Source organism: Mustela nivalis (genome assembly GCF_964662115.1).
Source record: "Mustela nivalis genome assembly, chromosome: 4".
NCBI classification, from domain to species: domain Eukaryota; kingdom Metazoa; phylum Chordata; class Mammalia; order Carnivora; family Mustelidae; genus Mustela; species Mustela nivalis.
Window position 1 is genome coordinate 105,512,325 of NC_139023.1, and position 27,695 is coordinate 105,540,019.

Here is a 27,695-nt window from a genome sequence, read left to right on the forward strand (position 1 = left end):
TCTCCTTTTGTTAGAAGGCTTCCACAGAAGCTCCCTGTCTTTTACTGTGAGGTCCTGTTCCTTGAAGGCTATACTCTTCAAGCCATACATAAGCACCATCAGTCAAGTTCTCAAACTTATTTTCGAGTTTGAACTCTAATCTAATCGTCTCCTGGCTCCATCTCCTAGCTTCCCTAAATCTTTGATTAGGCTTTTTTCCTGGGTTCATTGTCCAATTCAGGAAGTAGGAAAAAAAAAAAAAACCCTGATATTGAAGAATTAAGAAATATAACAGGCAGGCTGGAGGGTGAGAAATTTATTCAGCTCTCTGTTGTTCAGAGAGAAGCAAGCTCCAATCTCTTTGCCCGGTTGGTCAGAGAGAGGACAGTAGTGAGCGGAGGTGACCTTCGGACAGAGGGAGATTGGCTCCTCATTCTGTGGTGGGGCAGGCAGGTCAGAAAGGAGCTGTTGGGCCATTGTCACGCTGTCCTCCCGCGCCTAGCATTCTCTCCTTTATTCTCCCAACCGAAGGGACCACAGTGGAGATCCGCCTTGGGCTTCAGGGCCCCGCACACACCCGGAGCACCAAGTGGATGTCGGAGGATTGGAAGGAGCCAGAAGGGAGGTGTGGTGCCACCAGTCCTGACCACTGGCTGCGTGAGCCTGGGAACAGGGAAAAGGCGACCCTCTGCGGTGTGTCTCCCGCCCCCTCATTTCTCCCTGGAGATCGGCAGGGCAGTCCCGGGTGACTCAAAGTTGCTGGGGGATTGCTTGGACTCCCGTCCCCCATCTCCTTGGCGAGCCCGCCCGGCACCCTCAGCCACGTCCCTGACTCGCGACGCTCAGAAGCGGCCCCCTCCTCAGAAGGTGTGGATGCACGGGTGGGAAACACTGGTAACCTCCACACCGCCCACAGAAAAAGCCCAGTAACAAAAACCACCATACACCCATCACAGGAGGAGCCCGACTCCCCAAGGTAAGTTGTTGATTCGCCGCCGTTTTGGCGATCCTCCCTGGACAGCTGCGGCAGCGACAGCGACAGCGACAGCAGCTGTGCCGCGCGCCCCGGAGCTCCCCGAGCTCTTCCTTCCTCCGCCCTCTCTCGGTGCTTCTGACCGCCACCCCCTTCCCTCCTCTCCCTGCCTCCCTCCTTCTTGCCCTCTTGAGGGCCACGCATACACCCGGAGACACCCTCCGCGCTTGGCTACTCACACTGCGGCTTAACCCAGCCGACAACGCACGACTGCCAAAGCCGCGCGGGGGAGTGTGCGGGGTCCAGGGGCCGATGCCAAATGGGCTTGCGGGGGGCAGAGTACAGCCCCTCTCCTCCCAGCCGCGACCCCCTCCCCGTTCTCTTTCCCTAATCCGGGCCTGCCAGCAACAGCGACACCTGAGCGGGGACTGGCCGGCAGAGGCAGCAGGCCCACTGGCCAGGCAGCTGGGAGAAAACAGCGGGAGGCGGGGACGGCGAGGAGGAGCGGGAGGCGGGGCGAGCGGGGAGGCCGCTACCTCGCAGTGAATGACGCGCCTCTCAGCCAATGCGTGCCAAGAGCTTCGACGCCGGGGCGGGGAGTGGGGGGGGCCGGCTCCGCAGGGAGGTGGAGGCTGCCGGGGCGCTGGAGGCGGGGGCCGGGAGGAGGAAGGGGAGGAGGCGGAGGCGGGCGCGGTGGCGGAGGCGGCGGCGGCGGCGGCGGCGGCGGAGGAGGAGGGTAGGTTGCGCCCGGGACTGTGTCTGCCGAGCTCCGCGGCTGTGCCTGTGTGAGTGAAGGAGCGGCGCGGGGTGGCAGAAAGGAGCGCGGGCGAGCGCAGCGGCGGGACGTCTCCGGCGGCCGCGGACGAGCGGTGGCGCTTGGTGTGGGGAAGCAGAGGCGGCAACAGCGGCAGCAGCAGCAGCAGCAGCAGCAGCGGCGGCCGCCTTTCCGCCGCCGGGGACGCCGAGGCACGGCTGGTGGCACTGACATCGGCGGCCCTGCCTCTTCTCTCTCGCCCCCGGCCCTCCCATGTGATCGGTCTTAATCCCGGCAGAGTGCGCGCGTGGGGCTCCATTCCGCGGTGCCCGGTCTCCTTGCCAGGGTGGGTGCTCCTGTGTGCGCTTCTCCTCCCCATCCCCCTTCCCCCAAGAATAAAAGAAGAACCAAGAGGCGTGCTTAGAAAATAAATAAATAACCACCACACACGCGCAGCCCGGAGCGGAGTCGGCGGGGCTGGCGGCGGCGGAGGAGGAGTGAAGGCGGCGGCGGCGGCGAAGGAGGAGGAGGAGGTGGAGGAGGTGGAGGAGGAGGGACGCGCGAGAAGGCAGTAACTTTAAAGCCAGCTCAGAGCCCAGACCTCCAGCCGAGCGGTTTGCAGCGCGGCGGCGGCGGCGTTGAGTGTCTGGCCCGCCGGTCCGGTCGGGGTGTGCAGTAGGACGGACGAGCAGCGCGTCGCTGTCCCCCGGCGGCTGGAGATGTCCGAGCCCAAGGCAATTGATCCCAAGTTGTCGACGACCGACAGGGTGGTGAAAGGTAAGCGGCGCGCCGCGGTCGCCCGGGTGCACCGTGTGCCGCAGGAACCCTCACGGCTTGCCTCCCCTCCCCCCGCCTCCGGTTCTCTCCTTGCTCCAGCCACGGACCTTCTAGGATATTGTGCAACCCTCGAACCCCCCTCCTTTGCGCGCCCTTCCCCCAAGCCTCTCACCCGGCCCCACTTGGGGCATTTTTATTTACGGGGGCGTCAGTTGGCAAATGGCTGAGCAGCGGGGAGGCGGCGGCGGGGGTGGCGGTGGCGGGAGGGGGCGCCCGGGGGGTGGTTGCTGGCAGGGTGTAGCTGCTGTGACAGAAATAGGAAGTGGGTGGCTGCTCGCAGGCTTGCATGGGATCGGGTTTATGATTTTCTTTTGCAGAGGGAGGGGTGATTTATGGCTTTTAAAAAATTAATATGGCATTTTTATGTGGCCGTGGCTTTCCACCGACTGCCTCGCTCGGGCAGGGTTCTCTCGGCGCTCCATTGCAGCAATTCCCTCCGCGCCCCCTCCCCCTCCCACTGAAAGGGCCTGCACAGGACTCGCGAGAGAGCGGGAGAGCGTGGGGGGAGCCCGGCGCTTCCTTCCGTGCGGGGCGGGGGCGGCCGCAGGCTGAGCGGGTGGCGGAGGGGACGCGCGGGGGCCGCGGGAGGCGGGGAACGACCCGAGAGCCCCGCCGCCGCCGCCCCGGGATTCCCCCGCAGGCCCTGAGAAAGACACGAAAAGCTGTTCTCCAACCTCCCTCGCCACCCGAGCCTTCCCCCGCCGACCTGTCATTGCTCTTGAATGGTTCCCCGCTGGAGCACACCTCCCGCGTGGTAACCTCACCCCTCTCGCTTCTTCCCTGCCCTGGCACCCCCTTGTTAACGGGCTATTTGATTCCTATTATTGGCTCCTCTCCCCGCCCCGGGATCGTGTATACTCCTGCCCCTGGGCTTTCTGGCGAAGAGAAGCCGGGTTGCGTGGGGGTGAGGAAGGGGACCGCCACTGGTCTTTCTTGCCCGGGAAAACCCGCCGTCCTCGTTGTGTTCCGTGGTGGAGTTGGGTAGGAACCATCCTCCGAATCCTGGAAGGATGAGGCAACGGAGCAGATCCGCCAGGATTAAGTAGTGTCCCTCGTCCCTGGTGTTAAGACCTGGAGCAGAGCGGGGATGAGGTCTGGGCTAGGCGCGCAAGGGGCCGCAGAAATTGGAAACAGCACTGTCTGGTGTGGCTTGTGTGTGTGCGTGTTGTGTGTAAAACTGAGATAGTATTTAATGCGGCCATGCAAATAGAATGCAAGGCAATAAAGTCATTTGCCCCATGAGCACTTAGGTGAAGTAACTCAGCAGCCCTGAGACCATGAGACAGAAGGCCTGGGGTGTCCGAGCTGGTCATTGCTCCATGCACATGTGCTCAGTTTTTAAAGTTTGTGTGTGTGTGTGTGTGTGTTTCTGGTGATGGGGGATATTGTGTTCTGTTTTTTTAAGAAAGAAAGAATAAAGTATCTTTTCTTGTTTTGGTTGTATTAGAATCATTACTGCTTGAATGCAGTATTCATAGACTCATCAAAATAAGGAGGAAATACCCTTGCAGTAATGACTGCAAGTAGGGCTATAGATGCACAGCTGTTCTTTCTGCACGCAGAGCTCCTCAGGTTGAAACAGTGAATTCAAATTCATTCAAAAGAACTAGGCTATGTATTAAGGTTTTCTGTTGACATTTTAAAAAATTACGACCTTTTGCTGAGCTATGGGAGTATCTTCCTAAAGTGTGAAGTTTAGGTGTAACTCCAATCTGTATGTTGAGATTGCCTGTTTTTAAAACAAGTAATGTAAAGCTTACGATTCAAAAGATAGCAGTAAATGTGTCAACAAATAAAAAACATTCATATGTGCACACGTAAGTTCAGGGTCCCTGTTTTAAATCACAAAATGTGGCTTCTCCCTGTAAATGTAAAGTTGTCAAGCAGGGAAGAATGTAAAAATAATTGTCCATGCGTTCTAGCTTGGTGTCTTTACCAATTATTGTGAAGGAGCCCATTCATCCATTCCATGCCTATTTTGTCTTGCTTTTCCCAATGCTGTATTACAACATTTTTATAAATGACTCTTTATTGTAAGTACACAAACACCCCATAATTCCAAAAATATGATTTACATATTTTTGCAGAACTGAAATGCACATGTGGATAATATAGGAGCATAGGAAAGTCTCAAAATAGGAAAAGGTAATTTTGCATTTGTTTTGATAAGGATCTTGATATGAATTTTGAATGTGAAATTTTGTTTATAGAAAAGTTTTATTGATAAATTGTAATTTTAAGGTGGGGATGCTATTTTTCTTGTGCTTTCTTAGAGACTTTATATTGTTGGCTTAAAAGGCATTATCGAAAGGTGGATCTAACATTTTGTCTCATATATGATTTTTATAACTAATTGTTTGAAATGGTAGTCTATTTTGATTATCAGTTCTCTAAGAAATAGTATTTCCCCACTTATACACATGTTTAGTGAGTAGAGAGTGCATGTATAATGAATGGAAAACAGATGACCAAATGATTTTTTTGAATTTACAAAATTAGATAAGACATAGTTCATGGAACCATGACTTGAAATTTTGTTAGAACTTAATCTCAGTGGTCTGGGATTGACTCTTTAATGCAGGGAAAGGATTATCCTTGAGAAAATGTTGTGTTCCTTAAGCTTTCTCTCCTTTTACAAAGTACAGATAGTAGTATTTGGTTACATATAGAAATAAGTATTTGGGTCATTATTACCATGGCATGCCATGGTGTTTGTTTACAGTTATCTGCATTAGTGTCATCTGGCTTTTGTTGTATAACAAATTGCTATTTACAAATAAAGCTGTACTTGTGGTTTTGTTTGTAGTAATACCATGATGTGACGGCTTTCTTGATTTGTACTTCCAGAATGCAGCTTTAGAAAGGTAGGTTGAGTTTAAGTCTCAACTAACTATGCAATTTTTCAGGTTCGTAGCATCTTCTAGAGTGTGTTCAGAGCCTGTGATCAGTTTTCCAAATTTTAAAAATGAAAGGGAATGGCAGCATTGGAGACAAAAAGCATTCATTTAGGTTACCTCAGGAAAAAAGTTACTTCATTTAGCAAAACTGGTGCTGTTTCATTTTGACTGTTCTTGGATAAAAACAATGGAAAGTATAAAAATTCATAGACAAGATCTTGGTAATGCCCTTCATTGGAAATCAGAATAATTTGATCCATTTACTGTTTTACATTTTTTTAAGGAAACAAAATATATGTATAGCTATATGGCAAAAGATGGAGGGCAGTAAATAGAAGAATAACCACTCTCCCGGCTTTCCGCCAGCACACCACGTAGTCTGGATTTTCTCTGAAGCGGTGCTCCACAGGCCTGGTTTCAAACTTTGGCTTTTGTTCATTTCTCCCTGCCTGTTCCTGCCTTTAACTCCTCAACTGGCCCTAACACTCCTTATTGGCTATAGAACTTTGCTACACAAAAGTCATACACTTAGAGGAAATTAAATTTTATGTGATGAGTGTCTTGCTTTGTTGCATCGCTTTCCCTTCCCTTTGTTCCTATCTCTAAGTATTTTCCAATGGGCCTCTTACCTTAACCCAAACTGATTTTGACAGTAGAAATTCCAGATACCACGGCAGGTTGATGGGGGGTAAATTCCTGGGAGGAATTTTGGGGAATTTCTCAAAAACTGTAGATAGGGAATTTGTGCTGTGTGTCAGGTTACTTTTGGCTGTGGGGAATTAAAACAAAACAAAACAAAACATGCTGTCTTTTTCTGTATTGCCAGCTTATATACTATTTGTGAAGACAAAATACACATAGGGAAATTCTGGAAAGGTATCTAAGATCATATAATCATGAAGCTGGTAGCTAAGCAAAATATTAAATAAATAAGGATTCAAGCCACCAGTGTTTCTAGCTGAATGAGATAGTAATACTGCTTAAGAAGAAAATAAAAATATGCTACATAAGTAATCATCATCAGTTTTGGATTTTGAAACAAAGTATTAACTAATGCCATTTCTTTGTGGTGTGTCAAGAAGAGCTCATTGTGAATTTATTTTACTTAGATTTATTATCATCAGTTCAGTTATTCCGTGTATATTCTATGTATCTGGTTTTCCGTTTGAGTACAGTAAAACCTCATTAATTCAGTGTTATTAAACGTCAGTGTTTGGTGGCTAAATTTACATCAGCACTGGATGTGAAGAAAGGGGTCTGCTAATCTAATTAATACTATAAACACGATTTGGGCATGGTTAATATACTTAACAGAACAGATTCTTTTCAGGACATACTGAATAGCATGTCAATTAATGCTATTAATTATAAATTAGATTAATCTATTCATTAGTATTTTCTTTCAGGATTTCTACTATAAAGTAAATATAACAAAAATGCATGGTTTTCAACACATTTTGTAAACTTAAGGCTTAAGGCATTTTGTAAACTTAAGACTATATGATTCAGGGAAATTCCAATGATTCTAAAATGCCATCTATTAGAAGATTAACATGTAAAAAATAATATTTTTTGGAAACTCTACTTTAAATGAGTCATGTACTTTAAGACATCCAGTATAAAATGTGAAAAAAGTAACGCCTTAGAATCTAGTTAGAGGTTTACTCCTCCAACATTTGTTTGTATTAGTTTAAAAATATGCCTTTTTAAGTCTATTTTGTATTTTAAGTCTCTTTGTTTCTTTAAGTATGACCTGTTTTTATTTATAATCTTAGAAATATGAAATATGACTCTGATATACTGTATGCTTATAACTTTTGTAATTGGACTCTTACACTTTTCCATATCTTTTCTGTGTCAGCCATGTGTAAAGTTGGAACTAATTATGAAACCAAATAAAGAATTCATTTAGAGTGACCTGATTGGAAAATAGCATTTTTCTAGATATACCCTCCTTTTAGCAAATTCAATTAAATTACAATTGGAAAGTTTTGTGAAAATATTGGACACTCCAGAACTATAGAGAATGATGGTGATTCATGATCTGGAACCTTGGTAAATACTAAGAAATCATATTGTTACTCTTTTAGCAACTTTCTTGATATTCAAGAGAGATACAGTGAGATTTGGAATTCCATCTTTCTGTAATTGTCCTGTTATATTTGATAAGTCACAGGCTATTTTCCTCAAATGTAAAATTGTACTCTCCATTCACTTGTGAGAACTAGAGGATCCTCAAGTGGAATTTGAGAGACCAAGTGGTCATGTTTCCTCCCCTTGCCTGGGAATGGCAATTTGGTCACTGCTGACACAGAATTACAAATGAGAATGTGATAATGTATTTTCAGGGTCACTCAAGAATAGTCAGAACAATTAATATTGAAATCTGTGAATGCCTTGGGTCTGCAACAGTAGCTTATGGTGGCATTTATTTTATAGTTGAAGAAATGGAGACAGAATAGATAGAATGGTCGGTCACAGGTGGGACTAGAATGCAGGTAAGTGTAAGCACATTCTTTCCTTTAGCAGAGATGCTCTTCTCTCTTGAAAATCTGTTTGAAACTGTGACTTCTTTTGGTATATTTAAACTATCACATTTTATTTCAAACTTAATTTTACTGAATTACTAGCTATATAAAATAACTGTAATAGAAGAAGCTTTTGTATCTGTATTTAGCAGAAATATAAATTCTGATGATAAATGTTATAATCTGGTTTGATCATGGCATGAGGTTTACTAAACAAAAACGGTTAAACATTATTTTCTGTTCATATATGTACACGGAAATACCATATTCTCCTGCTAAAAAGTTTTTTTTACTTTTATTTTGAAGGTTGTTATAATAAGCCTCTTTGTCTGAAATACAGATAAATGGCCCATACCGTTGGCCTGGTTTGAGGATTTTATTAATTTCTAAAGAACAATCAAATGAAAATACCAGCCAACACTTCTTAGGGTTTTATTCCTTTTTCAAAAATAGTCATCAGGTGGGAATGTAGACAATGAAACACGATTTCAATTTATAAACTAAGTCTTTAGTAGTCTTGATATTTGCAGTATTTTTAACTCGTTTTATTTTTTACTGTATTTCCATCTTCTGTCTTCACTCAGGCTGTATCATTGATAAGCCATCAATTAGATTTCATATGAAGTCAAATAAAACATTTCATATTTCTTTACTGTCAGGTGTTCTGAATAATGGCTTAAATCAGCTGGACTGTCAGCTTGAGGACTTAGACCTATGGCTGGGATCTCAAATCCATTTCACAGATGTACATGCAGTAGCCGAAACCTTGAAATTAAAAACAAAAACCAAGGAAGCAGTAATCGGTTATGAAATTACTACATTTTTGGAATTAGATGTATTCTTTGTAAGACCATCCTAGAGAAAAATAGAATTTTTTGTTTATCTTCTTATTACTTCCTTAATTCGTGCTTTTGCCTCACAGCAAAATATGATGGTCTATCTGACTTTCTACGAACTATCTCCTGGAACTGGAAATTCTGCGAATGTCTGCAGAAGCATAACAAACAGATACCAGAGATTTATGTTTGCAACTGCCTCAGATTATGACATACCACCTTACAGAGTTGTCAGTTTACAGTTATAAACCAGAAGAATGGTGGTTGATGTTGAGACAGAGTTTTATTTATATAGAGCTAAATTTAAAAAAATCCCACCAGCTTTAAGGTTCTAAGACTTGGAGTCTTTTCCTAGAGTAACTGTCTAGAGCCACTTTATTTTTTTCTCTTTTCGGGGAGGAGCTACTACTTCTGATATTAAAATATTCATTTGTCTCCATGTAGCCTTCAAACGTTTAGGAGGCTCTAATACGTCATTGTTTAATCTTCCAGGATGCTGCATATGCTTGGAAGGTACAAATGATCTGTTAATATGTCTGTTCAGAGTTTTAGTTTGAAAACTATGGTCATTGAACCAATGGGGCCTGGCTCAGTGCCTTGCTTCTTATGCACTGAATCACTTGTCAGATGACTTTGGACATTGCACAGTTCTCACGTGTGCCTCCTAAAGCAATAAATGGAGACAGATTATATGTTTATTTTGAGCTCATTATATTCTGATTCTTTATAAATGATTCTATACGATGACTGTATGGCTAATTGGAATGCTTTGTTCTCCAGCCATATCAGGAAATACAGTATGAGGAGGAGGTATTAATAAGGTGATATAATTAGGTGGAGGACAGTTTTGTTGTTTGGTCATTTGGACTGGCTTTATGCCAGTTGAGTTTAAAAGGCTAAATCCTTTTCACCGTGACAGAGTAGTTTGAACTTGAAAGCTTTCTTTCAGTTTTTGTTGTATTTCTCTATAGACTGATCAGTTTTTGACAGGTGAGAAGAAATATCTTAATCACTTAGTGTTTGACATATTGGGTGATAAATATTTTTTAATTATTGTTTAGATTTGGACTTGAAGAGAAAAGGACCCGGCAAATTCCATGAAAACTAACAAACAAAACCAAGACCAGAAAAAAACCCTCTTCCTTTGTTTACATCTCAATTTATCATTTTCTGTAATGCTTTTATAATTTAGAAATGCAGCCTTCTTCAGCATAACCTCCTGCCCTCCTCCTGCCCTCCTCTGGCCCCCAAAATGTCACTGGATTCTATCCAGGTAGGAAGATATATGGGCTACGAGAAGTTAAAAAAATGTGGCACCAACTCTGCTGACTCCTTATATTCTGCTAAGTGGGCTTTAAGCCATCTGTTGACATTTGTTTTTAAACATCCTGTAAGCTATGCCGTATTATCAAATTAAATTAAAAACACAATATATTCTCTTACAGTGACAGAAGCTGAGTCAGGACTTCCAAGCTTGTGTTATTATTGTTATTATTATTTTGTTTTTTACAAAGGAATTAAAAATTTTTTTCATTACACCTGGCATTGTTGGTCTGCTGTGCATATTAATGTCAATAAAGTACTTGCGTCCCTTCTCTGTGTGGGTTTGATTATTGTCATGATAACAGTTCAGTTGTCATCACTTAATTCTCATCATTTAGCCTTGGTTCAGATATTGCCTCCTCTGGGACCCACATCTCCTGGTATCTTCAGTTGGAGTAAAGGGGCTCAGCCTCTTCATTGTCACAGAGGACACCTTGAATAGAGCATGCTCTGTGAAGATTTGTTTACCTATCTGTCTCCTTCCCAGGAAGTGGAGAGCCCAGGAGAGTGGGGCCTGGCTTTACTTATCTTAGTATGTTTAGCCCTGGTACAATGCCTACTATAGATTAGACCCTCCATACGTGGTTGCTAAATGAACAGAATAACCGATAAAGGGGAAGAGGGATTTAATTTCTAAATTATAGGGTTCTTTTCTATTTTGAAATTTTGTGGATCTTGAATCATGGGCAGCTCCCAAACTTCTGGTGAGTTTCCGGATTCTCAAGCGCCAGTCTTGTAGAAGGGTGTTTTCGCCTGAGTTTTTGAAATGCTTTCTTTCGTTAGTTGAGTTTGTTTGTTTTTGCCCTAAAGACAACTGATGGAAGCATAACTAGCAGGAGTGGCTTACCCCCAGGATGTGCTTGGTTTTCAGGGGCTAATTGTCAATTACAGGGCATGGAGGTCAAGTTTCTTGAGGAGGGGTGATTTTTTCTTCCAAGAGGAAGACTGGTGATGATACCAAGTTGAAGGAGAACTGCTATGACAAGCCTTTGGGAGGCTCGGATTAGACAGCCTGATTATATTGCTTGCTTAGAAAAACACACAAATGCAAATGAGTAAGAGCTAATACACTTAGGAATCAGAACAGAGATATGAAACCTGCTTGTAGGCCTACGAAAGAGATGTCTATGTAGTACTAATACAGAATCTTCAGGCACATCACGTGAGTATAGACTGCTGGTGAGTCACCTCTCCTGATCGCTCAGCCCTGGGGTCCACATCAGCTGGGAGGGGGTATGATGAGGCATGTGCTCTCAGTCTGTTCCTTACAAGAGACCATGGCTAGCCCAGACTTGGTCCAATGCCTCTCTGCTAAAGGAGGCTGCCAGGGCTTTCCAAGCTCCCATTTATGGGCTAGGATTTTCTGTTTCTCTAGGGCAAAAATACTTTTTCTTCAAGGAGTTGAAGGCTAGGGAAACGGTAGTTTCCCACATAAAATCACATCATTGTCAACTTCTGCCCATTTGCACTCAGCAGTCAGGAGGTGATACCTCTGGTACCTTCACCTCTGGTCAGAACTCAGTACCTAAGTGTACTCATTTGACATGAACTTTCAGAAACAGGTGTAGAAAACTTTCCAGTATCTTTAAAAAGAAAAAAAAGTTTCCTCCCCCTTTCCCAAGTGATGAAAGAACTTAAAATTATGATAGGAACTGAGACATTGTTCAGTCTGAATAAGAAGAGGTTGACTGGTAATTTAACTATAGATTATAGGTATTAAAATTTCTTTCTACAGTGGATCACACTCATACATTATTACCACTAGCAATTGAATAAGAGGAAACATGATTGGGAAGGAGCCAGGATTTAGGTGACTTTTTTTTTTTTTTTTTTGAGAGCAGTTATGGACATTTAAGACTGGCACGGATTATGGGGAAACTTCTGAATGGAGAGAATAAAGGATTCTCATTTATTTGGATTGTAAATATGATCTAAATCTGAAATTATGAAATTCTGAAGCTGGAAGAAACTTTGGAAATCCACTCATCTGGCTTGAAGCCAGTCCTCCCAATTCTGTAGGGTGAGAGGGACGGAGAAGGAAAACTTCTAAACCAAAGAAAACGAACAAGCCAAACTGAGATTTTGAAGGTACAATAGTGATCTCGCCCAGGCCATCCCCATTGTGGAATGTCCTGTCCAGCCTCTGGGATGGGTGGTAATCCCACTGTTTCATGAACACATGTGAGGCGCTCCTACTTACTAAGACCTGCTCTCCTTTCTGCTTGCCAGAGTATTTCCTTAGGGTTGATACCAGTCTAATGCTCTGGAGTACACAGTCATTATTCCTAGCATTGCCCCACAGAGTTCCATGAAATGGGCCTTATCTGTTTTTCATAAGAGAGCTTATTTGATATTAAAAACAACTTTCATGTTCTTAAGTCTTCTAGCTGTACCCCATGTGACATCATTTCTGGGTCTTTCCCCAGCCCAGTAGACTTTCTCTAAAACCATGCAGGTTGTTAAGGTCTTTGGAAAATGGAGAAGTGTGATAAGGTATATCTTAGCTAAGCTATTTTCATTGAACCTCCATCACCTTGAGCTTAATTGCCTAAGCCCTCTGCTCTGCTCTTCTGTGTCCTTATGCTGACCCTTAACCTTCCTGAAACTCTAGTCCTTCACTGGGTGGTCCCAGTCTTGTATGCATCTCCTGATGCCCCTTGGCTGGGTGCAGACTGCCACTGCCAGGATGCTCCTACTCCTGTCCTTCCTATTGAAATTCCCCTCCGTTGTATCCTCTCCCAGGACTGCAGCTTTCAGGTGTCAAATACCTAACCTGCTCCATAAGTAGAGCTTTCCAGAACACCTGAGTAGCAGATGCATGACTTTCTGGAGGTGTTGCTTTCATTTTACTTGCTTTTATTTGTAATATAAGCCAATAATAAGGGCAGCAAGATAGCTTGACACGACGGTGCCGTTAGCGTGGTAACGGAGGACAGGCCAGGTCCCTTGTTTACTTCACAAGTCACACCACCATGAAGGCAGCTCAGCACCCCACTTGCCAAACCTGCCTCCTCTGCCACCCAATTTTTGAAGGTGGGTGATAAACAGCTCCTATGGCCATTGAATTTGGCTAACCCAGTGAGTTCGATTGTAATTGGATAACTCGCTTAAGTTTCACTGAGGCCTAAAAGAGGCCAGTGCCTTCCAACTATGGTGTCAGAACACATTTCTGTGTTACACTCAGCTGTGAGGTATTAACAGCTCCTGACAACAGCGTACAAAAGTTTGCAAATGACTTATTTTAAAATACCTTTATAAAAACGAGACTGGATTCATGTTCAACCCTAAGATACTACTTTCCCCTTGCATTCCCATATGTTTCCTCATGCAGGAGAGGAAGGGACAGAGCTGCAGCTATTGTGGGGATCTTGTATTACGTGTAGTCTTCTTGATCTTCTGGTGCACCTCTGATCACAGTGGGACTTCTGCATCCCTATAATTCTTGAAGTGTTTGCTCTGTTCCAATGAACACTTTTGAGGAAAGTTTCTTAGAGTCTGGATTCATGCATGCTTGTGTTTTGTGCAAGGGAATGTCATGTCCTATGCATCTCGACAGAAAGGCTGGCAAGAACGGTCAGAGATTGTACCTTCACTAGGCACATCTGTTGATCGGATAGAGCTTGAAACACATAGGGAGGCACCTCTGGGGTGATTTCAGCAAGTTCTATGCAGCCTTGTCTCCTCAAACATCTCCCAGGGGCCATGCCCAAAATACTATGATTAGTTATTTAGGATGAGCTTGGCTTTCTTTGAAAGACGTTTCATAAGTAACTGATCTTTAAAAAATAATTTGGTGAATGGACTAAATTTTTCTTGGCCTTTGGGTGGTACTGAATTCAAGAAGAATCCTGTGTTTCAGGAGACTTTTTGAGAGTAAATGTTCATGTCTCCTTTTGAAGAATTCATATCCCATGCTTCTTATATCACTCAATTTTCTATCTGTTCACCTCAAGGGTGATAGAATTGTAACATCCCAGTTGGCAAATGGATTAAATAATCCATTATTGAGTATCAAATGGCTGTTAAAAATATTATTCCCTTCACTTATCAGGCCATTCATCTCCCCATCCATCCGTCCATCCTGTCCATGTATGCATCCCTGCTTGCCTAGCTCTGTGGTATGTGCTCAGTACTTCAAGTAGGGGAACTCTGAGGTTGCTGTCGTGTGTGTGTGTGTGTGTGTGTGTGTGTGTGTGTGTGTGTGTGTGTGTTGGGGGGAAAGGAGGAACAAATCACAACATGAGTGGTAATTACTGTAATAGCAGAAGACGCAATGTGCTGTGGAGTGCAGGTAAGGGAGTGATTAACTCTCTTCCTAGATTGTGCTTTCATTTTTTGGCAGAAGTAAGTGGAATCCATGTTAATTTTTTCCTATATGTATTAAATATAAGCACAATGTCAGGACATGGGCTTATTTGTAAATGAGGATGGCATCAAAGGAACTACAAAAGGGATGATGAGTGTATGTGGAATTCTGCAGCTCTTATAGGTTACCTGTGAGCAAGGTGTAAGAGAAAGAATCATGAGTTGTAGAAGGTGGAAGAGGCTATAAAAGTCAACTAGTTCAACTATCTTCCAAAATGAAACAAAACAAAACAAAACACCCTTCCTATTAAATGGTTAATAGCCCTCCCCCATCCCAGAATATTTACAATGATGAATAGGCAGCATGGGAGTGTGAAAAGAACATTGGCTTACAGTTTGATAAAACCTGCACTTACATCCTGCTTTCTCTGTGTGCCTGCTGTGTGTCTACGGGAAAGTCATGTAACAACCCTGAACCCATTTTTCTTACTGAAAAGTGGAAATGATAGTATTAACTTTGCAAAGTTATTGTTACTATGAGAGGAATTGTATTTGAAATGCATGGCTTACTGCCTGCTCAGAAGAAGTCCTTAATACATGTTAGGCATTGTGGGTGGTTTTTTGTTTGTGTGTTTTAATTGTTGGAGAGCTCCTTTGAAAGCAAAGCTTTTCACTTCTAGAAGTAATGTGCATTAATGTATTCCTCACCTCCTACCCATTGTCAAATCAACTGCAGTTTTAGGTCCTCTGCCGTTGAGGCTAGCAAAGGTCACCAATGACTGTCCAGTTGCTGGCTTCTCTGGAATTTGACATAATGGGCCTCCTCTTCGTTCTTAAAAGGTTGTCTTCATTGGCTTTCATGGATTTCCTCTTTGACTTGTTTGCCAGCTCCTCTCCACTGAATCCTAAATGTTGATGTTCCTTTTCTTTTTGTAAGTTCTTCCAGGCAATTTCATCTCCTTACACACATAGGATTGACTACTGCTTCTAGGCTGATGAGTAACACCTCTATATTTGTAACCTAATCTTTTCTCTGGAGCATTCTCTCAAACGCTATACAGAACGGTTGCTGTGGATGGGTATGGTGAAAATAAAGTGAGGTATTGCTTTGCCTGTGTTTTCTAGCCTGGTTGATGTTACCATCATCCATCCAGGGTAATTAAACCTGTCATTAAGTTCAGGTCTTCTAACTATTTCACCTAGTGCTGCAGTAGCTTCCCAACATTAGTCTTTTTGCTTTCAAACTTGTCCCTTCTCATAAATTAATTTTCCCATATTGGCACTAGAGGAATCATTTAAAAATGTACATCTGGAAAAAAATAAAAATGAACATTTGATTATGCTAATCCCCTATTTGGTTATTGACCTTTTTCTTAGTGGTTTGCTGCAACTCTTTATGTATTATGGAATTTGACCCCTATTGCGTGAAATTTGAAAATAGGTTTAATATAGCATGTCTTACATTGTACTGCATTTAAGTCTCTGCAATTTATTAGAATATAAATTCTTGAGAGAGAACATTTTTTTTATTTATAGGTGTATTCGGAATGCTTATCTGTGTTTTGGTCTATATCAAGTTGATTGAGCTAAACTGAACTACTTCAAAATGCCAATGATACTTTCCATGGCCTTGTATTTGCTTTACCTCTATATGGACCAGTCTAGCTCATTATTGTGTCCTTCTGTGTAAAACTTCTCTGATCTCAGGCACAGCTGTCTGCTATACTTCTTATACTTTGTACATACAATATATAATAAACATTTGTAACAAAATTTTCTCTTTGTGAAATTACCCAGGAAGGCCTTACCTACTTCATCTACCCAGTGCTTAGTATGATGCCTGGCACATAATTAATCATATTATTCCATCCCTCCCCTTCCCCAGCAAACAAATTGATTGGAAAAGATATATCTGTGCATCACAAATCCATAATGATTTTAGTACTTCCATTTTCTCCCCCTTTCTAATATCATATTTTTTATTAATGTATTCAAGTTGGATTATTTTTCCTAGTACTCTTCACTTCTGGAATACTTGACCTCCTCTTCCTCCTCCCCAGACATGTGCATGTAAATCTATTAAGCCAAGTCCCCTTCACTCTGGATTTTGTCATTATTTCATGCAATTCTAAGCACAACAGTTAAAGGAATACCTTGGTTTGATTTAAATCTTGCTTACCTTATCCTTGGTTCTAGCCTTTTTAGATCTTTTATTTAAACATTTGGATTCTCTTACTTCTTCTTTTTAGTTATTTGCCCCAATTAATGTCCTTAGTGGACTTTCCTAGGTCCTATACCTAAACCTGGCAACCAAATGAATTTTTGGAGCCATTCAGTTTAGATGAGTAAGTTCACAAAATCTTTATTTTCGGTTCTGCATATGTAACATGGGAAAAAATCCCACCTGTGTTAATAAAGAAGCTGTGCCTTCTGTACCAAAAAAGGGAAATGCTTGAATAATTGATTGTCCTTGATCTTTTTCTTACCTAATTAGTGTATTTTTCTATGACTGTACTTGGAATGATAAATTTTTAGAAAATATCCAATGCTTTTGCCTACTCTCAGATGTATTTTAATCTTTTGTCATTTTAGACAGTAGAAGAAATGAATTTTTCAGGGATAATGATTAGAGGCTTGGTGTCTTTATTGCTGGCTTTTGTTTTGTAATATATTAGATTGCAATTATATTTGAAAGAAATACTTTAACTTGTTGGCTACTTTGCTTCTTCACAGAATCTTACTCAAAGTAAGTAAATAAGTAATCAAGCTCCTTTATATATTTTTGAGGTTTTATATATATATATTTTTTAAGATTTTATTTATTTATTTGACAGAGAGAAATTACAAGTACACTGAGAGGCAGGCAGAGAGAGAGAGAGAGAGAAGGAAGCAGGCTCCCTGCTGAGCAGAGAGCCCGATGCGGGACTTGATCCCAGGACCCTGAGATCATGACCTGAGCCGAAGGCAGCGGCTTAACCCACTGAGCCACCCAGGCGCCCCTTTGAGGTTTTATATTAATGTATATGGCCTGCACATACATTACATAATTTTATCCTTCCAGTAACTCTGAGGCTAGGAGAGATGCCATACCTTTTGAAGGTCACACAGCAAGTAAATAGTGGAGCCAGTATTTGGATTCCAACAGTCTTGACTCCAGATCCTGGGCTTTTACCACCATAACACTGCGTTGGCTTGCACACAAGGTCAAATTCATTAGGTAGCATCAACGAATTGATAGAAAATAGACTTTATTAAGGATTTGTTTTTATATAAAATACTGTCACTGCTGGCCATCATTTTAGTAGATTATCATTGGATTGTTCTGTGAGAGAAAAATCTGGCACTTTTGTGGGGCAAGTATTTCTGTTTCCTTTTTAGGAATAGATAGCCAGGGCTCACCAACAACGGGACTAGACTGTTAGCTAGTCTTTGCTTGCTTTACTGACTTAATCATGGTGTTACAGAACAAACTAATATAAAACATAGGAAATGCTGTGAGTTACATAAGGAAGATATTTTTATTAGACCTTGACAAGGTTTTTTGTCCAAGTTAAAACTATGAGAAAAAAAAAAAGATCCAGCTATTATAGGTGCTGTTGGGCTTTGTTATAGAGACTTTGCTTCTTCATATTCATTTTCATATTTTTGTCACTAAAGCAAATAAAGGAAGCCACATAGCTAAAGTGAAAGCCACTTCAAGGAGACGTCACATGAAACATTTTGAGGAGGGAGTTATGTGGTTTCGTTGTGACATTTTAGATGAAAATGCAAATTGTTTTGAGATCAGAATTTTTTCATTTACTACTTATAACTCTTCTGTACTATGACGAATGTTTGGGACTAGCCTAGTTACACTTTTCAACTGATGTTGTAATTATTTAAAGGCAAGGGTGATGACTCAGATCCAGAATTTTGATGCTTCTCTGAGGCAGTTAAGTAAATTTATTTCTTTTTTCACATGATTGCTAAACAGATTTCTGATCCAACTGAACCTGGTTTGACTGATTTTGAGAAGTCCTGTGATTGAAATAGTTGTAGTCACAGGCTTAGGTGGAAAAGATTTAGCACCCTGCCTTGATTCCCTGAGTCTGTAAATTCAGGGAGCTTCAATTTCATTCTGAGGCCTCTGGGTTTCCTTTGCTTCATTGCTAATACCCCCTGTATGTGGGAAAATTTCTTCCTTGCTGGAATCAGCTTGGGTTCCTATTTCCTTTTCCTATCCGTATTTCCCCCTGTGACATTTTTGTGAACCTTGGACTTCAAATATGATCTTTATTTGATGGTTGTTTAAAGGTGTTCATTAACACGTGGAAGAAAAAAAAATTGAATAACTTTGATTCTTAGATACCAGTACAACTAGGGTGTTTTATTGACAATTCTTGTTTTGTTAATTTTATACATATTGAAGTGTAAGACATTTCATGGCCTGAAAAAAGCAAAATACATATTACAGCTTTTTGCTGTGTGTGTTTATTTTAATCCTTGGCCTAGACTTTGACTGAAATAAGCTTTACCATTTAAGGAAGTTGGTACTGAGATATGATTATACCTAGGGCTTATTATTGTACACATAGATAGTTAGAATGTTATTAGTATAGGAAAAAATACCAGGTAAGTCTGTATTTAGAAAGGAATATCTAAGTAAAATAACCAATGACTAAGCATTCTGTTTGTGCCTTATGTGAACAATATGAGCAATATGTAAGAAATAATGCTTTTTAAATATGGCTTTCATTTTATTTTATCTTTTCAGTGTTCCAAGATTCATTGCTTATATAAAATTAAAAAAAAAAGAAAGAAAGTGGAAGCCAAAAAAATTATATATATATATATATATATATATATATGGTTTTCATTTGTATCCTAACACTGAAATTGTGAAATAGAGGATTAACTAAGAGAATGCCTCTTTTGAGAATTCCCGTAGTAAGTGCAGCTTCTGAACTCACCTATTTTTGCTTTTTCTTGAACTAATGAAGGAGGCTAACATACTTGTAGTACATTCCAGATTGTAAAGTTTTTTTCTTGTGGAGGAGAGCAGGACTCTCAGAGTCCCATTCAGTCACAATATTTGATTACAACTCAATTGGAATAGACAAAAGTGAGACTCAGTATGTCCTTGCTTCTTCATATTCTGAAAAAATGGAAATGTGCATAAATTATTTTCAGTATGGCCACTATTTTTAATAATTTCTCCTTTTACTCTTGTGCTAAACTGTGTAGTATGAAATTGTGCATTTTCCTTCTGTGCAGGGTGTCCAACTATGAGGTTCTGTGAATGGTTTCTTTCTGGAATGATGGAGTTGTCTCCAATAATGGATATTTAAAAATTATTATATAATCATTTGTAATTACATTACAGATAATAAAGGTACCATCTGCTTTTATTTGAATTTCTGTCCTATGAAGAGATAGCACCAGAAGTGATATTTTGCTTTTGCTTATTTAGCATGTATTCAAGACATTGCTTGCTATCCCCAGCTACTGTTCAGAGATTTTCCTAAATGAAGGGAGTGAGTGGGAGGAAAAGCTGTGTTGCTTGTATTCGGGGTAATAGTGAAACAGAAGTGGTGTCTATCTATAGGTCACCCTTAGTTGATTTGTGTTGTCATGCAAGAAACTTTTTTATGTATTTATCTCAGGACACACATTCTGGAGAATTCGCTATATGCTTTTTGCTCGCCCTTTCTCCCTTTCTTTTCCTTTCCCTTCCCCCTTTCCTCCTTCCATTCCTCCCTCCCTCCCCCTCTTCTTTCTCCTTCCTTCCTTTTTAAAGTCTTAATTATTTAAGTAGTCTCTACACCCATTGTGGGGCTCGAACTCACGACCCCAAGATCAAGAGTTGCACCCTACTCCAACTGAGCCAGTCAGGCACCCCATACTCATTGCTATTTCTGAAGGAATCTGGTCTAGAATGTTAAGAAAGAGGTAATGGGAAGGACTGGTATGTAGGGTGAAGACACTCCCATCAGTCTTCACAGCCCCACTTGTCTCTATTTTAGAAACATTTTGGGGTGCCTGGGTGGCTCAGTGGGTTAAAGCCTCTGCCTTCGGCTCAGGTCAGGATCCCGGGGTCCTGGCATCGAGCCCCACATCAGGGTCCCTGCTCAGCCAGGAGCCTGCTTCCCCCCCTCTCTCTGCCTACTTGTGATTTCTGACTGTCAAATAAATAAATAGAATCTTAAAAAAAAAAAAATTTAAATAGAAACATTTTATCATTCTCGTTACTTCTCTTTAAACTGACCCATTAGGTTAAAATTAAATTTATATTTATGATGTGGCCTGCTTGGTGTCAGTTATTTATTTATTTTTTAAATGCCGTTTCCTTTAATTCCTGTAGTCATCCTCATAAGGCAGTTAATGGGGCATCCTGTTCGACTGAAGAGGGCAGTGGGGGTCAGAGAAGTTATTTCTTCATCATCACAGAACTAATCAGTGGTGAAGCCAAGATCCCAAAACAGAACATTTGAAGGATATGCAAGCATACATAGAAGTTGGAAGGAGAGAGCCATTAACCCTATGTGCCTGTTCCACAGGTTAAGCATTGAGATCCCACATTTCACTACATTTGGTTTACCTATACCTTTCTTCTTTTCTTTTTCTTTCTTTTTTTTTTTTTTTTTAAGATTTTATTTATTTATTTGACAGACAGAGATCACAAGTAGGAAGAGAGGCAGGCAGAGATGGGGGGAAGCAGGCTCCCTGCTGAGCAGAAAGCCAGATGTGAGGCTCGATCCCAGGACCCTGGGATCATGACCTGAGCCGAAGGCAGAGGCTTTAAACCACTGAGCCACCCAGGCGCCCCTTCTTTTCTTTTTCTTTGCTGAAATATTTTAAAGCTGATCCCATATATCATGTTATCGACAGTGCAAATTTCAGCTCGAGAGCAAATGTTTTATCTCTGTACCAGATGTTCTAAGTATAGGAGAGAATGACATAATATGAAGACTGTGAACGAAAACAAGTTAAATATCTTGTGTTGAGGTTTTTTGATATGGGTCATCGTCATTTGCTGCTCATTTATTAATAAGATCATAATAAAACACATATTACCTACCAAGTACCAATTCTGGGCTCGGAACAGTCCCTTGATGCCTCACGCATTGCTGTTTATTTAGTTCCCAGGAACCGTGTGCTATGTAATCATTTCTGTGGCTTCAAGTTACTTTTTAAAAATAATTTTTTAAAGTATCTTTTTACATAGAAGTAAAATAACAAATTACCTTAAATTGCAATATCTGTTGTACCCCTTTATCTCACCTTTAATACTAATTATAGTAATGTATTGATGGAGGAATAGAAGGCTGTTGCTCTAAGTGGGGACCATACACCAGCAGCCTCTGCAGGGCCGGGGAGCACGGGAGAATTACAACCTCAAGCCATACCCCAGAACTTTCGAATTAGAACTGCATTTTTTTTTTTAAGATTTTATTGATTTATTTAACAGAGAGAGAGAAAGAGAGAGAAAGGCAGGCAGACAGAGAGGGGTAAGCAGGCTCCCTGCTGAGCAGAGACCCCCCCGATATGGGGCTCTATTCCAGGACCCTGAGATCATGACCTGGGCCAAAGGCAGAGGCCCCTACAACTGCATTTTAAATAAGGTCCTTAGGTGATGTAGAAGCATATTAAAGCTCAGCAAGCCCAGGGTAGCATTTAAATAGTGCCTCCCAAGTGTGGCTGCACTTTCCAGTCACCCAGAAAACTTTTACAGTGATCAATGCTCAGTCCTGTCCCTGACCAATAAAATTATAGACTCTTCAGGTGAGGCCCCCAGCATCACTTTTATTTTTTTTTTAAGTCTCCCAGGTGGTTCTTTGGTTAGGCTAGGCTTTAAAATGCACTGGTTTAATAGAACTAGAGTATCTTTCCAATCTGTGTCAGCTACTCTGAACAAAGAATTTCATCTCGCAAATCATATATTGAAAATGATGCCATTAATGTAAATGAGAGTTGAAGATGAAAGAAATTCTGGGCTTACACTTACTCTTTTTTTGGTGATGGTAATTCATTGATCACTCCATAGGAAATACTTCCCTTTGATGCAGGACTGGACATCTTTACTCTTCTTATTCTTCCTTGGCACTAGGGAATAAAAATACTGCCAAAATACATTCTCTATTTTTGTTCCATTTTTTTCCTTCAGGTGAAGAATTACGCAGAGGGAGGCAGGGAGATACGAAATACCAAATGTATAAAAACCGGACCAATATCATTAAATAAACTCATGTGGTTACTCTAGATAGGATTCGAAATATTATGATTTTGTTCTTAATTTTTTTTTTTCCCTGTGTTGGGACATGGATGTTTGCTTTGCTTTGTCCGTGTCTTCAGTTCCAGAAATAAATTTGTTCACTCAGCTACAGTTATGGAGTGCTTAGTAAATGGAACCAAACAAAGTAGTGGAAGGAAACTGAACAATGGAGAAGAGGTAGGTATTTTTGTGCTCCTCACCCTGAGTGGTTTAGAGCCTGGGCTACTGGAGCCAAACTGCCTGTGTTGTGTCCTCCCTCTGCTGCTTCCTTGCTCTGGGGCCAAGTGATTACGTGCCTCAGTAGTTTGTTTTTTTAAACCTGTGAAACAGGGTAATAATGGCACTTACCTGTAGAGTTGTTGAGATGATTAAATGAATCAATATATTTGTTAAAGCCCCTGAAAGCATGTCTGGCGTGCATGTAGTAAGCGCTGTGTAAGTTTTTGCTGATGATGTTACTGTTATAAATATTACATACCTCGAAGAGTAGAGGTGGCCTATGAATGAAAGCATAGATCCCTATCCTAATGGTTTTAACATTTGAGAGATTCTTTAGGTTAAAGCAGGATTTTTGTTCTGGGATATTGCATTCATGATTAGATCAGGGGCACAAGATGTTCAGGGACATATTCTGTCTTCATTTATTCCTTACTACGTTGGGTAAGTGGGTTAATCAGTCCACCCTGGACTGAGGGTGGGGGGAGGGTGGCACGTGAGGGGGGCCTGGCAGGGGACACTCATCACACGACACAATTAACCTGAGTTTGTTGCAGTACTTTACATTCCTTGAATATGAGGCACTGAAGAAAATCACATTTTAGTCTTTAAAATAATTGCTTTCCCAAAAGCCCCGTAGTAGCACGTTTGAGTATTTTTAAAGCTATTCATTAGATTAGTGGCATTTTACGGTTTGGCTTCGTTTGAGGAATGGCTTTAGACATGGAGGAAATGTGGCAGACAGATTAGGAGGCCAGCACAGTGGGCCTGGGATCACTGCAATATTAGAACCATAAGAAGTGGATACTTCAAGGGAGCTAAAGATTACATTTTAGCCCAGTGCCTTTATTTCACAGATGACCAGATTGTGGCAGAAGTGTGAGTTTTAGTGGTCTTAAGGGGAAATGAATATTCTATTATAACTTATTTTTTGGTTCTTTATTCATTAATTAAATATATTGTGGGCATATATGTACATACATACGGCAAGTGTAGCAGAAATCATGTAATAGCAACATTGAAATTTTCTACAATAAAATGTTTTTGTGTCTTTTTATGTCCTCCCTCTTCAGAGTTGTGATATCAACTAAATATATTACTTCTTTATTGCAAGCATTTAGAATAGACTATGGTATCTATTTTTTTTTTTTTTATGGGCAAGATTAGGCATGTTTTTATTGGCATAGGAAAAGTTGCTATGTGAAAAGAGTGACTATTTTATTATTTATTTAACATTTAACCTGAAAGTCAAAATGTGTTCGAAAGAGTTCATTTGACAAGGGTTCTGAGTCAGGAGTATTAAAGGACAAATGAAACAAGGATTTCTTATTCTTAATCAGGGTTGGGGGAGAGGGCCAACCTTCCGCAGGGGAAATGACTATAAATGGTCTTTGCAGTTAAAGACGTCCTCTGTTGCAACAGCTGCCTTTCTGGTTGGCCTGGTTTTCCCCTTTCTTCACAGAGTATTGCTGCTAAAAACACCTTTCTCTTGGCACTTGAACTCTGCCATTTGACTCTTCAATTTTCTCTTGTGCCCTGCCTAAATTAAATTTTCTTGGTTTTACTTTTGAAGCTTTGTGCATCCTTGGTACCAGGCTGCTTGCCTTTGTTTTCGTTGTGTTATTCCCATCTTGGGGGCCAGTTCACTGGTACTTGGCATCCTTGGAAGGGTTTCCTCGTTTTCATGCCAGATGACAACAACAAATGATCCCAGCTCCTTGGACCTTTTATAGTTAGCTTCTTTGGGAAGAAGATTTAGAGAAAGGAAATAAAAAGTAAATTGTATTCAACACTGAAGATGGAATGACATTCACTTCCACTGATGGACTTTTTGGTCCCTGATGGTATTTCTAAGCCTGTAGGCTAAGGGTTGCTTTTCCTTGCTTTAGTGACGTTATAGTGCTGCCAGAGTCACACCCAGCACTGATTTACCTATGAAATACTCTTCTGTTTGTTTTTTCAAAGAAATACAAAGTTTCTGAATTTCGTTTTTTTAAATTGTAATTCTTTAAGTCAATTGTACTAGTGGATTTGTGTTTCTACTTTTTAATTCTGAGTTACAAATGCACAAAAGATAAATATGTATGGACATGTTCATCTCCATAGCTATGCTGTCCTGGAGTTTGTTTATAAGCATTGTCATTTGTAACACGGAGGTGAGAAATTGGAATCTTTTGAATCGCATGGATCATGGGTGGATATAGAAACACAGATCATACCCGCTGTATGAGTCTTTTGATAGAAATAGCATAAATCCCATCAAAAATAGCTGGTATTGGAATTGGAAGTCAGAGGCCTGGATTTGGCTTCAGTGCACATCAGGGTTCTCCTCCTCACCCCTCTGTGATGCTCTCCTTTTGGCTGGCTTTAAAATCATGCAGGCTTTTGCTATGTTGGGGGAAAGATGCCCACCAGGAGATCTAGACTTACATGGTCTTTCACTAGAGGTCTCAAAATAGGCCTGACCCAGTATACATCAAAATCTATATGCTCCCTCTAAAAAGATTTTAATGAAATCCTATGCCTCTCCCTGTCTTGAATCAGTCTTTATGTTCAGGTCTGCCTACTGACAAAGTAATGACAGCCTAATTACAAATTAGAATATTGCTTCTTGAACTCAAGCTTAGAGTGAAGGAATAGCTGTGATGTGTCCTGTTTCGGTCCAGCTCTTATAGTCTGAAACATTCTCCTTTTTCTACTACAAGTATATTTCTTTCCAAAAACCATGACCAATCGCTTGGAATCTGAGCCCTCTCCACTGTAGGAAACACATTGAAATATTATATCTTTTTAAAAAAATATGCCATTGAAGATATTCTATGGCTGTGCTGATCTGTTTTTATAACCATCTTCTTTTAGCAGCTAGACGTTTTGATATCAATAATCTATATAAGTCAACAAGTAAGTTTTACCTGATTACATCTCAAGGTAACTGTTTTGGGGTCGCTTATACGGAATGCCTCCCTAATGCTAATACCTAATCTCAAATGTAAACTCTTTTAATCACATTTAAGATAGGTTACTTTTGGATTTTTTTTTTTTTTTAATGTACTACAAATGTTGTATATGTAAATTCTCAGTGGTTTCTATAAAACCCAACATTTCCTAGTTTTGCTATTAGGTTTGTTGATCTTTACGTACTTTTGAAAAGTAAGACTAGTTTACACAACTTGTAGCTGATCTAGAAATTTGTGGAAATTAGTGAACACTGAACAGATGCTCCTGAGTGAGAGTTACTCTTACATGGGGCACCTCCCCTAATTAGTAGCCTTTCCTTGGAGACATGCCAGGCAAGCTCAGTATCAGTAGTCATACCATAATCTTAGTCACTTTTTAAATAACATACCACTAGCTTTTAAAAATAATAATGTAATTTGTTCCTCATTCTTTTTGGGAGCCACCCATTACTGAAGGAAGGTAAGACAATTTTCTCTTCTGTTCTTCCTTTTCAAGCCAGGCAGCTTTTTTCAATCTGATATAATTCTGAGAAAGAATTCTGTGCTGTCCAAAGCTTAGTAGCTCATAAGAAAGTCTCTCAATGTCTGCCTTCTTTTAAAATAATTTTTTTTCTCTTTATTGTGTTCTTATTTGGTATCACTTTAAATTAATTAATTAGTTAATTAATTTATTTTACTTTTTAGTCTAGAGATTGCTTGTCCAGCAGAAATGGAGCCAGTATACCTTGAGAAGTATGGAAGCCTGTGTAGAAAAATTTAGCAATGGGGATGGTTTGGACAAAGTGAGAATCTCCAAACAAATTACCGTTGTGCATTCCTTAGATTTTAGGTCTTTTTGTTAAAAGTTGCATGCAAGTGGTAATATATAGTGAACAGTATGTTGGACCATTAGAATTCTTTTGGAATTTATAGTGGATTTTATATTTACATTAAAAACAGAGAATGCTGACTATTAAGTTATACTCAAGCATAAGGTTGTAGACCTTAACTTTAAGAGTACTATCAAATCTTAAACAATCCTTTAATGACTGTTGCTGGAAGATATCTATTTTATTTCCCTTCTTGACCTCTACTTCATATTCCTATTTTAGTGCTGTGTATTGATACATGAACAGAGCAAGTATTACAGTACTATATATATATGTAATCCTAAAAATATAATATTTAAAAATAAACCTTATAATTTCAATAAAGCTCCTAGATTAATGATTTATTTTAAGATTGGATAGGCAAGTATGGTGCCTACCTCTTATCAAGTTGACCTTAATCTAAGCCCATCATTAATGAAGACTGTTTGCTTACCACCTCCTTGATTTCTTTAAAAAAGATTTCATTATTTAAGGATTTTCTTTCATGAAATATCATTTTTACTTAAAAAATACTTAATAGTTGAAATTCCTTTTGTTAAATGTGCTATAAACTTATTTAAGAGGAATGATTTAGTTGGTATGGGGGTTTTCTGAGGCCAGGCCTTTTATAAACAAATGTTAATAGGTTAGTTCAGTAGTTGAGCTTTTTTTCATACCATTCAGTGGTTTAAATGTTTTCTGAATCAATTTCTTAAAAATACAGGTTCGGTATTTATTCTAAAGCTTGAATGTATGTTATTACCTCTAGTGGGTGATTTATATTCCAGAGTGGCTTTAAATGTGTTATTTATACTATAGTAAACTTTTATTAAAAAGTAGGAAATAGTAGTAGGTAACACTCGTTGACTGGTTGTATGGATTAGGTATTATTCCAACCTATTTCTCATGTAGTAATTTATTTAATTTTCAGAGCAACTCCAAGAAGTAGATACTATTATTATCCCCATTTTATAGTTATAGAAGCTGAGTC

At 40.5% G+C, this 27,695-nt stretch overlaps 2 protein-coding genes across 12 annotated transcripts in view; one reads left to right on the forward strand and one right to left on the reverse strand.

The window, feature by feature from the left end:
• Positions 1-280: 280 nt before the first annotated feature.
• Positions 281-2,025, reverse strand: LOC309863833 (uncharacterized protein; the record flags this gene model as incomplete). Its single annotated transcript, XM_082729069.1, has 2 exons — positions 281-642; positions 1,192-2,025. The coding sequence occupies 2 exons, from the start codon at positions 2,023-2,025 to the stop codon at positions 493-495; spliced, it is 984 nt and encodes a 327-aa protein (XP_082585195.1). The 3' UTR covers positions 281-492.
• A 57-nt stretch (positions 2,026-2,082) lies between these two features.
• PPP3CA (protein phosphatase 3 catalytic subunit alpha) overlaps positions 2,083-27,695 on the forward strand; it is a 317,728-nt gene continuing 292,115 nt past the window's right edge. For 2 of the 11 annotated variants that reach the window (XM_082729058.1, XM_082729063.1), the window contains exons 1-3: positions 2,083-2,483; positions 5,350-5,407; positions 7,880-7,938. Coding sequence is in view for 2 of the 11 variants with exons in the window: in XM_082729054.1 (XP_082585180.1) it covers positions 2,426-2,483 (58 nt within the window). In the remaining 9 variants the exon portion in view is untranslated. Of the gene's footprint in view, positions 2,484-3,042; positions 3,298-4,630; positions 4,689-5,349; positions 5,408-7,879; positions 7,939-27,695 lie in introns of those variants that run through there. The other 9 variants (XM_082729059.1, XM_082729064.1, XM_082729054.1 and 6 more) reach the window with 7 other exon arrangements.